The sequence below is a fragment of the Clavelina lepadiformis genome, chromosome 4 (genome assembly GCF_947623445.1).
Source record: "Clavelina lepadiformis chromosome 4, kaClaLepa1.1, whole genome shotgun sequence".
Classification (NCBI taxonomy): domain Eukaryota; kingdom Metazoa; phylum Chordata; class Ascidiacea; order Aplousobranchia; family Clavelinidae; genus Clavelina; species Clavelina lepadiformis.
Genome location: NC_135243.1, coordinates 1,954,010 through 1,971,224, shown reverse-complemented (window position 1 = coordinate 1,971,224; position 17,215 = coordinate 1,954,010). Strand labels below are relative to the sequence as shown.

The 17,215-nt window shown below is 37.8% G+C and overlaps 2 protein-coding genes and 1 long non-coding RNA gene across 3 annotated transcripts; all 3 read left to right on the top strand.

Moving 5' to 3' along the window:
• Positions 1-180: 180 nt before the first annotated feature.
• LOC143452380 (5-oxoprolinase-like) lies at positions 181-4,848 on the top strand. The gene is made up of 4 exons (XM_076953329.1): positions 181-240; positions 551-746; positions 4,198-4,280; positions 4,346-4,848. Exons 1-4 carry the CDS (start codon positions 196-198, stop codon positions 4,640-4,642), a joined length of 621 nt encoding a protein of 206 aa, XP_076809444.1. The 5' UTR covers positions 181-195; the 3' UTR covers positions 4,643-4,848.
• Positions 4,849-11,883: 7,035 nt separating this feature from the next.
• On the top strand, positions 11,884-12,598 carry LOC143451775 (uncharacterized). Its single transcript, XR_013114909.1, has 3 exons — positions 11,884-12,028; positions 12,158-12,283; positions 12,434-12,598. It is a non-coding gene; the product is annotated as an uncharacterized LOC143451775 (long non-coding RNA).
• LOC143451774 (uncharacterized) lies at positions 12,248-15,413 on the top strand. Its single transcript, XM_076952501.1, has 7 exons — positions 12,248-12,283; positions 12,693-12,801; positions 12,973-13,095; positions 13,426-13,491; positions 13,939-14,049; positions 14,698-14,828; positions 15,312-15,413. Exons 1-7 carry the CDS (start codon positions 12,248-12,250, stop codon positions 15,411-15,413), a joined length of 678 nt encoding a protein of 225 aa, XP_076808616.1.
• The last annotated feature ends 1,802 nt before the right edge of the window (positions 15,414-17,215 follow it).

The following is a 17,215-nucleotide window of genomic DNA, read 5'->3' as shown; positions in this document are numbered from 1 at the left end:
CCAAATAACAATAACTGGGAAATTGAATATCAAATGCATGCAATGATTATGGGGGTAGTTGTAAGGTGAGGTTGGGTTATTTGTCATTCCCGATTAACTTTTATTGTGTGTGTGCTAGACTGGGATCACTGATCTTATCAATATATTATAACCTCTGACCTTTGACATCAAAGGTTCATGAGCATTGCAGAACAGATGGGTAGGATTCTACAACGGACAGCAATATCCACTAACATTAAGGTATTTGTCTGGCTTGAACTCGTCATATTTTAACATGTTTGTTATTTATACATTACTGGTCTAGATAATCGTCCAACACTGCTTTTATCTGTTTGGTCTAATTTCTGCGAATTTATTGCACCAAGATTTCTCAGCCCTTGACATTTTATCTGTGCTTCAGTCGTTGAAAGTCCCGTATAGTCTTGTGTATATTGCAAGACATACTTGTGTAAATATGTTCTTGATAACTGAGTAGGTGTAATTCTATTATGATCATTATGTTTTATGAAAGCACTCATTATTTTATGTGTAACATTACATGAATCGACAGGAACGACTTGACTTCTCGTGCGCTCTTTTCGGACCCGATGGTCGTCTTGTTTCCAACGCTACTCACATCCCAATCCACCTAGGGACCATGTTGGATGGCGTGAAGTACCAGATCTGGGCGATAGAGATCAATGAAGGAGATTGCATACTCTCCAATCATCCATATGCTGGAGGAGTTCATCTTCCTGTTTACTCTCGTGAGTATAATCATGTGATTTGCTTGGTGATGTGATAATTGTTATAGATCTGATCACGAAGTTTATCATATGATGTTCAAAAATTTCATAGTTGTGTAGCAACGGTGTTTGTGTTAACTAACCGCTACTGAAACATTTTGAGAAGGTTGCGATTTATGCTGGGATGTGATTGTGATTTATGTGATAATGTTCTGGATGATGTGCTTTCTCGTATCATATGATGCTGAAAGGTTTCATGGTAGTTGTTGTTGTTGTTGTTGTTCTAATGAGTCAGAATTATTTTTAAACCAGTGGTTCCCAATGTTTTTTTAGTCGCGTACCCCTATTAATAAATTTTCAAGCCTGCGGACCCGTACCTAAAATTTGCCAAGAATTCAATCAGAAAATGTCTTGTTATTTAAAGCATAACCTACTATTGAGGGATATTTACTAGGATGTTTTATTTTTTCACCATTTTGGAATTTAAAAAAGCTTGAGGTCTCCCTAGGCCGTATTTTAGGCACAATGAAAGAATCTGAATTTTTTTTTTATTTATGACGTCATTTTGAGGTTGCACCCCCTTGTTGAAGTTTTGGTGGGGGTGCATTTGTGTGAATTGGCGATATCTTGGTAACCGATTGAGCTAGAGCCATAATCAAGGTGTCAAAAGATGCAGAATGGCTGGTTTCCTATAACCACTCAATACATTTTAATTGCATTTTTGCTCTAGAAAAAAAGTTATTTGAGAAAAACCAAAATTTTGACATATTTTGCCTACAAGTCAACATGTCAGATCAACTGTTTCAGTAAAAGTTACCGTCATAAGCGAAAATATTACTCTGAGCAGTCTACTGAAAATTGTTCGTCTTCTAGCTTATCTTCAAAGTATGTTATTGCTGATAAAATAAGAAAAAAGTCTGGAATCCAAAATTTCAACGTCATGTCAGATTCGGAATCAGGTTCAGGAGATCATAAATTAGACCCAGATTTTGAAATCAAGAAAGTAATTGGTGGAAAATTCTATAAAAAAATTCGTACGTTTTCTGTAAATCAGGAGATGTGCATGCTAGCTGACCGTCGTATGACTTCCATACGCCAGCACTCAGACCAACTGAGATCTTTGGCACATGAAAAAATCGCAGCATCTCCAACAACTATTTTTCGCAGACGAGAGAAAGTTTGAATGAAAGCATTAGAAAGATGCCAATTAGAGATAAAGTCGTGTAGTGCAATGTAACTGTGATATGATGGTAGGGTGATTAACTCACTTGACCGGTATGTTTTTGTTGGTCAGTTGTTGGATGACCAGAATAAAAAATGTGAGAGAATTGTTGGTGTCAAAACCTTTCCCAAAAGAACATCAGTTACAGGGGAAATACTTTCCTCCACAATTATTGATGAGGTATGCGGTGATACTCTAAAGAAGGTGTACTCAGTCATGGCGGACACTACAGCTGTTAACACAGGCAGGAAGTCAGGAGTAAATAAACGCTTAGCAGATTATTTTAGTTTGACCATTGGTCATGGGATTCATACCTTGGAATGTTTATTTCATGTCAATGAAATATATCTGTCCCATGTTATTCGTTTCATAGAAGGTGGAAAAAAAGGTCCCAGTGCACTTGAAGATGGTGCATTACTGAATATTATAAAAACAATACAGAAGCCCGTTCTAAACGGTTTAATTCCATGTGACACTGTAACTATTCCGATTACAAAGATTGCAGCACTGCACATCAAAAAAGGAAAAAATGGTAGACAACAGTTTCCGCAGTGACGAACTGTGCTTGTTAGTGTTAGCTTCTCATTTGCTGATGAATGTTCCGGAAAATCTAAAAAACCTTTTAACATACAAACAGGAGAGTATAAGTCACTCATGATGGATAACAACTGCCAGCGGCTACCTTCGTCTTCTGCTTTTCAACATTGGAAGTCAACAAATGTCCACAAATCAAAAAAGAAAATTAGAAAAAATTGTTTCATACATAGTTTCAGTCTATGTACCCTCTTTTTTAATGATACATTTGCATCCAAAAGCTTGTGATGGTCCTTTTCTTACTCTTTTCCAATGCAACCTTCTTCTTGCTTATAGAGAAATCCAGCCAGATGTTGCTGATATGGTAATGAAGTATTACTTGGATCATGCGGGACAATGGCTTGACCCCCAAAATGTGGCTTTAAGTGTTTATTCTGAGGTGCCACCTTACCCAATCGAGGCTGTTAAAGTATCCTCTTCCATGCCGCTATCCATCGATGTAAACAACTTGCTTATGAATCGTAATGCTGGTTTAAAACAATTTTTCACATTGAACAGAAAACAAGCTCATGGCATTGCTTCAGATGATGTTGATCCAGAATTTTGGAAAGCCATTGAAAACAATAGTAAGTGCAATGAAAGGAAAATTGGATGGTTGAAAAATATTCTGCAGGAGAAAATTCGTGAAAACAAATCTACTTTGAGGCGTACTGATTTTCGTTTGCAAGCATACCTTTGCAATATGGATAACAATTAGTGAAGACAGCAAATTTTTGGGTTAACATGAACTGTTGTTTGTTGTTAGTTTAAAGAATAAAAATAAATTTGAATAAAAAATACAATTTGTTATTTGGCCTATGGAACTGTTCTTACACGGTAGAGTAACGCTAAAGTAGAAATCAAAGTCGCAGTTTAACATGATTGTTTACTCGATCTTTCCAGAACTACCGATGTAGCAGTTATTTACACAAACTGCTGTAATTTTAAGTTTATCTTAGATATATGTTTGTATAGCTTACATATAAAATATTTTGCTTAAAAGCTTGGCGAAAGCCAATCTAAAAGTTTACAATCACCACCAAGCAAAATAAAGGTTCGGTTGGGAACTACATTGTGGTTTGCATACAAAATATGTCAAAACTTAGGGTTTTTTCAAAATTTCGGTTTTTCTCAAATAACTTTTTTTCTAGAGCAAAAATACAGTTAAAATGTATAGAGTGGTTATGGGAAACTAGCTGTTCTGCATCTTTTGAGACCTTGATCATGGCTCTAGCTCAATCGGTTACCAAGATATCGCCAATTCACACAAATGCACCCCCACCAAAACTTCAACAAGGGGGTGCAACCTCAAAATGACGTCATAAATAAAAAAAAATTCCAGATTCTTTCATTGTGCCCAAAATACGGCCTAGGGAGACCCCAAGCTTTTTTAAATTCCAAAATGGTGAAAAAATGAAACATCCTAATATTTACTGTAATATCAGATATACTTGGGAGCTGCTGCAAATTTCAATGAAAAAGTGTCTTAAAATGTTTATGATTCTCTTCTTTCGTTGCACAAACAATAGAGAAATAAAGTAGCCTACATGCAACCAAGACACTCACGGATCCCCAAGTGGTCCGCGAACCCCAGGTTGGGAACCACTGCTTTAAACCCTATTGAACTTGTTTTTACTTGTTACCTCACACAAGTAACAGCGTTTCTCGTGCTCCCAGGAGAATTCACTAGTTGCAGCCGGACCCACAATCTCCATGGCAACCTGGCCGACTTGAGAGCGCTAGTTGCCGCCAACCAAAAGGTAAGTGTCTTTGTGACGTCACAACTGTATCAATCACAGACATTTCAACGAAGCTTTCTGTTTAGGGTATCCACCTAGTCCAGGAGCTCATATCGAGAAGCGCGACATTCGATTTCGAAGGGACATCCCCTGTGGTGATAAACAAGTTGAACGCGCCAAGAGCGATCACCAAGTCTGCCATCATCTACTCCCTTAGGTGCATGGTGGGCTACGACATCCCCCTTAACCAGGGCTGCCTCGCCCCTATTCCCGTCAACATACCCAAGTGGTCCATACTCGACCCCGACTATCAGATATCCAGATATCCGGTCGTCCTCAAGAACCTCCATGCAGCTCCTCCACTGGCGGAGACGGGGTTTTGAGGAAGATTCTCTTTTGAAACAACTTTACGCTGTCAGTGTCGTTTATTAAACTCTTGTTCTAGCAACTGTTTTGATTTTTTAAAGTTACTGAATTTTTTCAAAAATTTACGTTTTTAAGCCACATTTTGATGCACTCGTAGACAATATTTTTTACGTCACTCGCAAAATAACCGCGGTGTAGTTTCAAAGAACATCTGGTCGTATTATTGGCTGTCGCTTATTCAAACCTTGTCACGTGCATCAGCCTCAGCACTGTTTCTACAAGTTTTAATTTTGAAACAATTTTGCGAGATAATTCACTGAAAGCGAAATGCAGCTTATTCCAACACCAGCCAGACACAAAATCCAGCTCCATGCGACCTGATGCGTGTTGTTGAAGCTTCCCGACTACTTGTGAGTGACCTTGCAGCCCAGCATTGGAGAGATCGCAATCTCGTCCTTACTCCACACACAAGCCTGATGCGGAGAACGACGCAGGAAAGTTTCGAGCCAGCATCTTTTCTAAGAATCCATTTTTGAAATCAGAGGCAGATAACTTACAGTAGATACCGTTTATACACGGCCCACAAGATAAAATTATGTTTAATGGCGAGTTTGTATCTACCCGAGGTCGCGGCCCACACCTACCCGTCTAACCACACAAATACGCAATTTTTATCACCTCATTTGACCGCCTTGCGCCTTATTCTGAAACATCAACCGATCTGGCCGCCTTTATTTCTACCGCATGTTGGCGCTAGTGCGCTAAAATTATTCCTGGCTTTCATGTGAACATCTTATATTATTTGCTGCGCTGGTGTTAAGCAATCTCTTGTACACGAAGCAAAACAATGGTTGGTTTTTGTAATAATGATTATTCTATACAAGGCAAAGAGTAATATTGTTAGATAACAATACGTTTTAACATTACCTATTATTATGTAATAAAAGTTGTTTTGATTCATAAATATTTGCCTAGATTAGCCAGAATAAATCGATGAAATAGGACAAAGTAACGTACACGTGACAAAACTCATCGAATCAGTGGCGATAAATATGACTTTGAAAGACGGAAACAGCCTGAAAGTTTTTAAAGCAAAGCGGAAGTCCAGAGAACAGCTGGAACATGTTGCGCATGCGCACAAGCATTCCATGTATGCGTGTATAGCTGCAACCGACCTTCTTCTTTGCGTGGTGATGCATGTCTGGTCTGAAGAAGATTTCCTTTCGAAAAAACTTAACCTTGTCAGTGTTGAGCGAAAGGAGTTTTCCAACCCTATGGAGCTGAAGGTAAGGGGGATTCCCCGTGTACCCACTTACAACCAGTTTGTGATGAAATATTTGATAATCTTGGAAGATGAAAAAGCGGCGATGTAGGAACCGGTGTTACGCGGATGAGAGAGATATTACGAAGGTTTTGACCATTTTGCTTCACAAAATATTTCAAAATGTATCGTTTGTTTCGTCACAAATGCTGATTAAAACCCGGTCAAACATGATTGAAGGATGGTGAACAGAAAAGCGACATCATGCGAGTGCAAGATAATTTGATATTTGCCACTAGTCGGCGTAAGATAACTTTTTAAATCAAAGCTGCCCATCCCTTGTTAAAGTTGAGTGCAAGCGAAGGTGGAATATCGCGAGCATATTGTCAAGGTCATAATTACGTCATCGAGCATTACGTAACAGCTATTGCCGTTTAATTGTTTAATCCTTTGCACTTCATACAACTTACTTTTTTACCATAATGCTATTTGCTGGGACTGTGCTCGACGCTCGACGTGATGACGTAAAGCGCCTCAATAAAAATAATAATCTGAGTTGAGCCAGCAGACAATCTATGCCAGCAGACAATCCATGTCGGCGTGATAAATCAAGCGAAGCGTTTGGGTTGGCGCCTTCTTCACTTCAATTATTTTGAAAGTATTTAACCAAAAGTTTCGCCAGAATTTAGTTTAATATGTGGAAACGCATTCCACTGACTACTATTTAGGTTTCTAACGTATTTAGGCGGACAAGAATTTTTGACAACAGCCATTGTGCGTGCTCACGAAGTGTATATGAGTAGTTCATTACGTAAATTAGCAGTGAATTAGTTTCTAGAATTATGTTAGAAGTAATGTAGCAGAATGCGTCAGTCACTACTTTATTATTCTCCTTCTGTTCGCGACTCCGGCAAATTCGACTTCATTGCAACTGGGACCAAGTTGTGGTGAGTGATTTAATTTCTTCAGCATTGAATCTTCGAAAAGGATCTGTTGTTATTACCGCAGTAGGGCTGTTTTTAAAATGGAAGTTTGTTGCTCTATTTTTCGCCCGGTAGAATATACCCTTGGAACTATTATCTCTGTGCCATATATGCTGTTTAACTTTTTAAACGACAATTTTGCCTAAACATGTCGCTATATATGTAACCAAACTTTTTCTGACCAGGTAAGCTCCCCGCTTTAACGGCTAGTCAATCAGCCAGACTCTCTTATTTTTACGAGTCTTTCTTGAATAAAAACAAACGTAGACTGATTTAAACTAGCTCAGCACCACACAGCCGAGCGCAACATTCCCACAAAACAAATTCCACGCGACTAAGGAATCCCCGTGGGACGCTAACAACATTACTAATTGGGCCCTCGGGCTAACGATCTGAGACGTCACGAGTATAAACAAGTAAAACACGGCATATCGTGAACATGCATATAAAGACAATACAATGCGAATAAAAACAGTGTATAACGTGATGGATATAAAAATGGTTTATAACGTGATGGATATAAAAACGGTGTATAACGTGATGGATATAAAAACGGTAATAAAAATAATCCCGTAACATATAGACATTATTGTTATTACAGTGATGTTGTTATATGTGAATGAGCAGAATGACGTAGAGTAGAGTATGACGTAGAGTATGACGTAGAGTTACCAACCAACAAACTTGACTCAGCGTCAAATGCTTAGATAAGTGCTTGGCTGCTGTGAATCGGTTCCGTGCAAATTATCCGGCTGCTTGACGCTTGACTTGTTTGCTTGTGACGAAGTATGGGTACGTCATCGTTGAAATTCCGGAGACGATTTGAACCGGCGAAAATATTTTGTTGAACGCTTACAAGAAACGTCTGGGGAAGAAACAAAAATCAAGTATTTTTAAAGCAAAAAATTACCCTCCTTGAATATGGTTGATCACCACCAAGTTCCATATTATTGCATTGATACGCCGTAGAGTTATGACGACATATTTTTGTTTTGCCGGAAATCTTAAAACCTGTGAAAATATAAGTATATGAGCCAACATTCCACTGCGCTTGGCTAAAATTTTCGCTTCAGTTGTAATTTGATAGACTACATGGTGGTTAGGTGAATCCACCATCTTTTATCAGACAAAACCTGAGCAAGCGATGTGCGGTTCTGTCAATTGTTACGTTCCTATATAAGATGTATTTCTTTCACGCATGCGGCTTGGAGGCGTTTCATTCTGCCATGTTAAGTCACATCAAATATGTCGACTGCAACTTGACGCTGTCACATGACGTCATTGGTCAGCGATGGTTGATGCAAAATATCAAGAGATAATTTGTTGCGGATAATTTAACACTAAACACCACAGCTGGTGTTCATTTATATAATGCTCTGATTCTGTATTTTGAAGTTTTTTAATCGGCAAAAATACCAAGCCCGGATAGACCTTCTGAGATTATTACGTCACTATTTTTCATCATTAACCCAGCGGTGCACTTGATATGGGGCCGAATCGATAGAATCGCAACCAAACTGTACAATGTTTAATTGACTGTTGACCTGAGATGATCCTGAGTCGTGCGATATGTTGAAATGTCTTACGCTTGACTCGGAAGAGGGTTGAGTGACGTCACTTTGCTGAAAGTCGGAAACGATTTGTTGCGAAAAAGATTTGCTGAGCAAAAATCCCCAAAAACCCGGCTGGATTAGAAGCTTTATTTTGCTGACTGAGATTAACTGATGCGTTTCCAAATAAGGTCGAAAAATTTAGCTGGAATGTGAGTAGTTTTAAATATTGCACGACTGACTTATTTCCGTTCAATTCTCGTGACTGTGACGTGGAAGATGGCCGCCACCAGAGTTGAAAGTTGCTGCCACGTAATCGTCTTTATGACGTATAAAAACTTTTTGTTTCATGCTGCAATTTCCATTTTCAAGATAATTGTCCAAGGACAGTGAATTGCTTCAGTATGTTATAAATGGTGGGCTGTAATTCAGGTTCTATTATGTAAGGCACTTGTCGCTATTGCTAAATTCTATTGTTATCTTAACCATGCAACGATCTATTATTTGTTTGCTTAATCCCCTTCCACATAGTAGATTTGTAAATACCGCAGAAGCACAAACCAGGTATACGCAAGTTCTGCCCACGCACTCATATATGCCTGCGAAAGACACTGTTAATAATATGATGAGTGTGAATGCAGCAAAACGTGAATGGGCGTATATGTAGGACAAAAATTTTTACTTTAAATTGAAACATGAAATGCTTAAAAGTGAGCTCAACAATAATAAATCTTTTTCGTGAAAAATATTCAGATACTTTACGCTTGGCTGGTTGGCTTGTGACGAAGTGGGTACGTCGGTCGAGAGAATATTTCCTTGAAAATTGTTGGCCACAAAGCTCAAGCTTTAGAGATTCTTTCACGCGTTCACTGGAACGAAAGTTTATTTCGAGACTTGAAAGAAAATCTTGAAAAGATATTTTTAGATCGGCGCCTTCGATGCGACTTTTTGCTCAGAATCTGTTTAAGTCTCGTGTTCATATTAACAGCTTCTCTTTTAGCTGTTTACTGAGGCGTATATGCGCTGTTTGTATTCGAATCAAGAAATCATTTATTTTTATTATATTAAATAATTATTCATGGCATTAATGTATTGTATTTTTTTTAGTTTCCTCCTTAAAACGATTTGTCCTCAAACGTATAATATAGACAGGAGAGTCATATCGGGGCTAGAATTGTAGAACCGTCTTTATATAACTCGCGTAACGCGCTAACAGATTAAAAATATCAAAAACCGATCATATTTTAGCTTAACTTAGCATTGGAATTTAGCATCAACCTGTATTATATCATTGGTCTTAACCTTGCTAAGCTGAATCCCGTCAGTCAAGCTTCTCTGGGATGGCATCTGCCGGACACTTACGGGTTGAAGTTGGACAAATTCGAATAGACGCGAAGCGCACAGACGTGTTGGTGGGGGCAACAGCACGTATAATCGTCATATATGTATATATAGTTGCATAGGCCGCTGCAATAAACCACGTTAGTACTTGAGCACAATTGGCAATTGGACAATTTCGACTAAATCTGATCGCAGCTCATGGTAGCTCAACGCTGTTTGTAGCCTAGGATGCGTGTTGAATCAAAGTTCATTGTTGTTCTTGTCTTTGCCTTCGATTTTTTATCTCAAATTATGACCAATGGCATCCAGGAACAGCAACAAACGCAAGATCAAAGATTAGTCACAAAACTCACGGTTTCTACGGGCACCAGGCTATGTTGCTAGTATATTGCTTGGCAGATAAATTCTTACGCTCACGTGATTGCTCTATCTCTCCACCTAGCGGTAATTAAAATGCAGACTTTCGATTCACTTAAATGCATTGATTGCTACATGAAATTTCGTATTAACTGTAAGCATGAAATTTATATTCCATTTTTTACTGAGCACGAAAGCAATGAAAAGTGTAAGTTATATTGCCGAGTTATCAGCAAGCGTTGTTTGCTCAGCGTAATACGGTGCCAGGACGCAATAAAGTATCCAGGAGATAACCCGCCATATATCAACGTAAGCAAACAAGCTCGGCGCTCATGGCTTTTTTCACCCAGGACACTTTCCCCTTTTTAGCGCAAAAATGTCGATTTTAGTTGTTTCTTTGTTTCTCGGATCTGGACTCCCGGCAGCAACGAGGCGCCTCGGGGACTCTGGCGGCAAAAAATCGCTCCAAAATCCGCCGAAAACGAGCTTATTTCCGTTGTCGACAAGGGTGCGTTTGGATATTCGGCGGAAACGAGACTGCCCCTGAACCCAACTCTGCCGGCAATTTCTCCTCCATGTGTACAAATATGAGCTCATCAAACGTACTTCATAGCCCCGTCCCTGTACGTAGCCTCCTCCACTCTGTCGACTTATACAGATGTTAATATAAAACTGATTTTTATGAAACAGGAAATGATTAAATTGAGCAATACCAAATTATACAGCGACAAAAGGGAACGGTTTATTTCGTGACTACTTGCAGCCGTGATACAACTTAACTAAGTCAGTGCAATTACAAAATTGAAGGACACGACAATAACATACGTCACGATTACAGCGCAGCATTCACTGAGTCCTTAACTGTGGTTTGTCCACAAACGTGAATTTGTTAGGCAGGGGAGCTATCTCGCGGTTATAGTTTTACACCCCACAGCCAAGCTAATTACACAGATCAAATGAAAAATCCTAATTCTAGCTGTGGTTCTGTCATGGCTTCGTAGTAAGTTTCAACGTCAATGACGTGGTTTTAAAGAGATTACTCCAAGGCACAAAAAGGCGGCTTTTGAACTCTGGCGGCAAGAAGTTGTCTCTGGAAATCTGGCGGCAAAGAAACGGCTGGAATTCTACAGCGGCAAAGAAATTGCTCTGGAAATCCGGCGAGAACGAGGCGTCTCCAGGTCTCCGGCGGCAAGAGGATTGCAACTCTGACGACAGGGTGACGGTTCTCGAATGCTTGCAGCAACGCGGCGGCGCTGAAACTCCGAAACAGCTCTTGTACTCCAGCGGCAATGAGGCTATTTTTGAAATCCGGAAGAGAAGAAGAGGCTTTGAATTTCCGTTGGCAATGGTTTTGTTTCGGTTTCGGTCCGATTTATGGTTTGGAGCTTTGGTGGAAACGAGGCTTCACCGGAACACAACTTAGGCGGGCATGAAGCTGCTCCAAGATTTTCGGCTGGAAACAACATTGCTTTAAGAACTCTGACGGCTGCCAGGCAACGACAACCAGGTTGCTCCAGGAATTCCGGCTTGAACAAAAAACAGTTCTGGAATTCAATTCTGGCAGATACTGTAGAAGGCCATCCTGAGTCAGGATGTGTAAAACAATGTGATCTGGACTTCTACTACAACATTTTACACTTTCCAGTTAATTTCTTTTCGTAAACATCCTGCTTACGTCTTTTTTATTTTTTGGACAACTTTTACGTCGTCAACAATTTTGACCAGGTATATAACATAAGCTAAGATAATTACTGCAACGTTGAAGTATGTCGAAGCCAGAAGAGCAAAGATTAACCGAAGATAAACCTCAACTTGTACAACCTGATAACAATGAAGAGAGCTCATCAGGTGAAAGTGATGAACAACCTGGAACATCACGTGCTGTTGCAATGCAAGCGGGAATGCCTCTTGGTGAGTAATTTGAGATTAAAACGATTAAGTTTTTGTCTTTGCTGTAATTAATAATAGGAACTTTTTGATGTTTTCCTTTAAATTTGATAGAAAATAAATTTTTTCATTTTTTCTTTGCTTAAAATCCAGATTCTGCAGATGCAGGAAATCAAGTCTTGCAAACAATGGAAAATGCTGAAGCTTCTCAGAGTGCTTTAAGTAGAATCGATCCAGGATGAAATGAGCTTACAAGCAAATTGGCTGAAAGCGGAGTTGGTAAGTTTTATGAAGATGTTTTGCTGAATACGTAGGCACACAATTGATTTCAAATACCTAAAACCTATTAGTTGCATTTATCAAATTATGTTTCCATATTATTGTGATGCCTTTTTATACATGAAAATCTTAACTTTTGTGGTTACACAGGGACAGTCATGATTAATTATGCTCCTAAAATTTATCACCACGATGAAAGACAATACCAACATCACGATCAAAGACGATACCAAGACAACAGAGAATATAAGCAAAAATACATCAGGGACTTGAAAAATATAAAACCAACACAAGTTAAAGAGAAACAAATAAATCCTTTAGGTGATTATTATAAGACCGTACAACCTTTCCTTGTAAAGTGCTTATTGTCTTTCTTTATGGTATCACATTGTTTTTCTTTCTCATTGAGCTTACCATATATTTTAAAGATTCTGCAAAAAGATTTGAACCAAGCATTGAGCAGCAGGATCCGGTAAATAATCCCTTTGATCCTCCTCAATCAAACACCCAAACACAAGGTGCATATTCGATGCTTTAACGTTTGTTTAAAATCTGATCCAAATATGCCGCTTTTGTATTATCTGCCAACCTGCGGACTGTTTGTTTAGATTATTATTTGTCTTTCTATTTCATACGTTAGTTATTTCATTTGTACGGTTGGTAGTGTTTGTTGACATTTTCATTTCTAGATCCACCTGATGTGACCCATCCAAAGCAACCGATCGAAGCAAATCCACAGGTTGAGCCCCACACAGACATCTCAGAAGTGACCAATCAATCCAATGCTTTGAACACTGAGATACCTTCTACAAGTAATGATTAGATTATAGACAAAAAACAGTGAATACTGTATGTATTAATCATGTTTTGTTTAAATAAGTTACAAATTCTACAGTTAATTAAAATCCGAAACACAAGGAGTATATTCGATACGTCCAATTTCTGTTTGAATTTATTTAAAATGTATCACTTATGTTTTTAGAAACTGCAATAATGTACAATTAAATATTATCTTTAAAATAAAGTTTAATGTTTTTGTATTTATTTTACTTTTGCAAACATTCATTGTGCTTATATCTATCTTCATTAAACTGGTTTCAATAATTTGAATTTAGACAATTTTAATCTCTGTTTTATTGCAGCTTTTGGAAACGTCGACAAACAACCAACAATATGTCGTGGAGAAAAGAAAACGAGTTGTGTATTAGGTAAGTTAATTTAATCATGTTTGCTTATTTATTAACTCAAAGTAAAAGTCCTTGCTGTTGTTTGGGACATGATTGGATTTTACACATCTGTGATTCTGTGAATTCTGTTTTGTGGGGATGTGGGGCATAACTTTCAAGCGTAGGCCTATGTTAAAATGCAACGTGGTTGTTGATGAATAATACCTCAATCAACATTCGCAAACATTGTGTAAGAAGCAATTTGCTAAATGATCTGAGACGCCTATACCATTGTTACAGTCATCATTATTGTGTGGTGCGTTTGTTTTGGCTTGTAATTGTCCATCTTGGCAACATCTGATATATTTGCAAATTTTCCTGAAGATGCTAAAATCAACGGTTTAAAATTATATGAAGTTTTATTTGCAAGTTATTATTTGTTGCTTTCAACTAAAGCTTCATGTTTTATACAATGTGTTCATATCTTAGAGCAAACCGGTTTTACGCAACCTAAACAACCAATTTCAGCATCAACTTCACAAACTTCAGCACCAAGTACCAGCCCCTCAATCGCCAATCTACCAACGACCTCATCTGCAGGTATGTTTTGGAAGTGTGCAACATTGCACCTTTTTAAAGTTTTATTTATACATCGGTTTAAAAATGTTACTCGAGTTTAACCTATACGTAGATTTAATAATCTCACTCAAATCAAACTCTGCCAAAGTTTTGTGTGAATTTGTTTTTTTCAAATATTGTAAACAGGAAAAAATGTTTTAAATGAAATTAAAAAAAAAGTTAAGAATAACCTAGAAAAAAGATTAGTTTACGTTAAAAAAATCTAAACAAATTTTATCTTCACCTGGTGACTAAAGCACACTTTCAAACGTTAAATTTGGTTCAAAAATATTTATTTCTGCTACAAAACATTGTATTCAACATAATTCATAGGTTTAATTATATCTCAATAATGTTTGATTATCAGATATCGTGCAAAATCATGCCATGTCGGTGGAAATGTGTGTGATATTATACCATTTGGTTGGAGTTAGATTTCAGTTATTGCAAAGTTCTTTGTTGTGATTATTGATAGATGCTTCAACTCATATATTTCGTGCGAGTTAAAAGCTAATCAGTTCCTGAACTATTTTACTTGTGTCGCCCTCTAACTAATTGCTTCGTGTTTCTATTCTCCAACAGCGGCGCAAGAGCGATGCATCTTTGTTTAAATATTACATCTTCTTGCAGAACCTAATAATCCACAAGCAACAAATTCACCTTGTGGACCTGGGGCCAATCAACACCAGGATGACAACAAAGGCAACCAGCATATAATGATCAGTTATAACTGGAATGATTCAAAGGATCTCGTTCATAAGGTTTGTAAATAGATTTTATATTCTCAGTATACATGTTTTAACGAAGTACACGAAATGTTAATAGAATTAATCACTGGTCAACAAATTTTTTTTTTGTTGCATGAGATTTTTTAACTGAGTCTACACAATTTTGGGATGCTGATATCAAATCTGCAATCATTTTCTTTATGCATTCGAAAATTTAAATTTTTTCATTTCTAGCTCATATTTAGTGTGAGCTGTCTGTATGGTACAGTACCAGTGTTTCAGATAGAAGCTTTCAGCTCTTTTAAGTTGTAGCCTACTGCTGTTTAAGGGCGTTTAAAGAAGCTAAGCAGTTTGATTATAGTGAGGTATTGCGGATAGATGCTGTAGGATAGGTTATAAGCTCTATTTTACACTCGTAAATGCAAAAATAAACCTGATTTATTTTGTTATATCAGTGGTGTGTAACTGTGTACACGCTTTTTTCGTCAAAGATGAAATATAACATCGTTCGTGAAGCCTACCTACAGAGCTTACTTTGGCATCCATCTTGGCGATCAAGATAAGAAATGGTCTCCACATATTGTGTGCCATGACTGCGAAGAAATGCTCAGAGACTGAACAAAAGGAAAGCGGAAGAGTCTGCCTTTTTGCATTCCAATGGTGTGGCGTGAACCCCAAGATCACACGACTGACTGCTACTTTTGCATGGTAAATATGAAAGGTGTTGGCAGGAAGAGCCGACTAATGCATTCTTATCCCAGCATACCATCAGCTATACGACCTGTTCCGCACTCTGATAGATTCCCTCCTCCAGTCTTTAGTGGTTTTACATTTTCTGAAGATGAGGAAACTGAATCGGAAAGGGAAGAGGTAGTGGAAATGGAGTATAAAAGAACAGATACAGAATTTGAACACTCTTCTGGTGAAACCAGAGTAGCTGTTCAGCCGTTTAATCAATCAGAACTGAATGACTTAGTACGTGATTTAGATTTGTCCAAGCAAGAAGCTCAGCTCTTAGCCTCCAGACTCAAGGAAAAACAGGTTCTAGTTCAATCTGTAAAGGTTTCTTTTTTTCGAAAAAGAGAAGAACTCTTTCTTCCCTATTTTTCAGAGGAAAATAAGCTGGTATATTGCAACGATATACCTGGTCTTCTCGAACAATTGGGTATCTCCTCGTATAATCCAGAACAATGGCGATTGTTTTTGGACAGTTCCAAGCGCAGCCTCAAGTGTGTCCTTTTACACAATGGAAATTTTTATGAAGCTGTTCCAGTTGGTCACTCCACTGTCTTAAAGGAACGGCATGATGACATCAGAATTGTTATGGATTTGCTTAGATAACATGAGCACAACAGGATCATTTGTGTTAACCTCAAAATGGTTAGTTTTCTGCTAGGTCAGAAAAAAGGATACACTAAATTTCTATGTTCTCTATGCATGTGGGACAGCAGAGCATGTGAAAAACATTGGACACAGAAGGAGTGGCCCTTACGTGAAACATTTCAAGTTGGCATGCTTAATGTAACACACAACCCAATCGTAAGCAGAGACAAAATTGTTTTTCCGCCCCTGCACATCAAACTAGGTCTCATTACACAGTTTGTTAAAGCTCTAAATCCTCACAACGAGTCGTTTCCTTTCATCATCTTCTTTACACTTTCCCTGCTTTATCAAAAATTAAAGCAGCAAACTCAAAAAGAGTAGAAACGCAGAAGTTAATGGATTGCCATCATTCTTTTCAATGTCATTTTGCAAAAAAAAAATCGCTTATTACATGTATTTTACCGGAAAAAATGTTCTTTGTTACATTTTTTCAAACATTTGGTGCCTAATTGTCTGTAAATACAAATGCTAGTGGTAACACAATAATTTCTGGGAACCTATTTTTGTTTTGAGGTTGGTTATTCGACTATAAGCAAGAACTTCATTTGACAAATCATGTAATTTTCAGAAAATTTGAATTTAGTAAAAAAAAAATAAAAAATCTCGATTTGCAAAAAATCTAGACCTTGCAGAAAAAAAATAAGGTCAGATTCGGATTCAGCGCCCCCAAAATAGGTAAGAACAGGTGTTGGTAGAAATGCAACAAAATTTTTGTTGACCAGTGTTATTATCAAAAAATGACTCTCAATTAAAATATTTCTGCTAGGGTCAGGAAGAAAGTTTTATTTCATAAACATACCCTAAATATCAGCAAAACCATCACTTAGATGACGTGGATGTTATAAAATGCTCTACTCCGTTTTCACCTTAGATTTATTTTGCAAATTGCTAATAACCGAAACCGTTTGTTGGTTTTAGAAAGATTACGAAAGCAGAAGAGTTGCAAATTAGCTACTCACAAACTTAACTTAACAATCTAGTTTCATTTTTTCGCACTTTTGCAGATATCCGATGAACTCTCTGCCGCTGGTTACAAA

What these genes read in the sequence shown, in the direction of transcription:
- LOC143452380 (XM_076953329.1), top strand. Translation starts at nt 196, where the DNA reads ATGGGTAGGATTCTACAACGGACAGCAATATCCACTAACATTAAG. An exon ending in TCATCTTCCTGTTTACTCTC is followed by an intron (nt 747 to 4,197) that starts GTGAGTATAATC and finishes TCGTGCTCCCAG; the next exon opens with GAGAATTCACTAGTTGCAGC. An exon ending in TAGTTGCCGCCAACCAAAAG is followed by an intron (nt 4,281 to 4,345) that starts GTAAGTGTCTTT and finishes CTTTCTGTTTAG; the next exon opens with GGTATCCACCTAGTCCAGGA.
- LOC143451774 (XM_076952501.1), top strand. Translation starts at nt 12,248, where the DNA reads ATGAGCTTACAAGCAAATTGGCTGAAAGCGGAGTTG. An exon ending in ATTGGCTGAAAGCGGAGTTG is followed by an intron (nt 12,284 to 12,692) that starts GTAAGTTTTATG and finishes TTTCTCATTGAG; the next exon opens with CTTACCATATATTTTAAAGA. An exon ending in ACCAACGACCTCATCTGCAG is followed by an intron (nt 14,050 to 14,697) that starts GTATGTTTTGGA and finishes ATCTTCTTGCAG; the next exon opens with AACCTAATAATCCACAAGCA.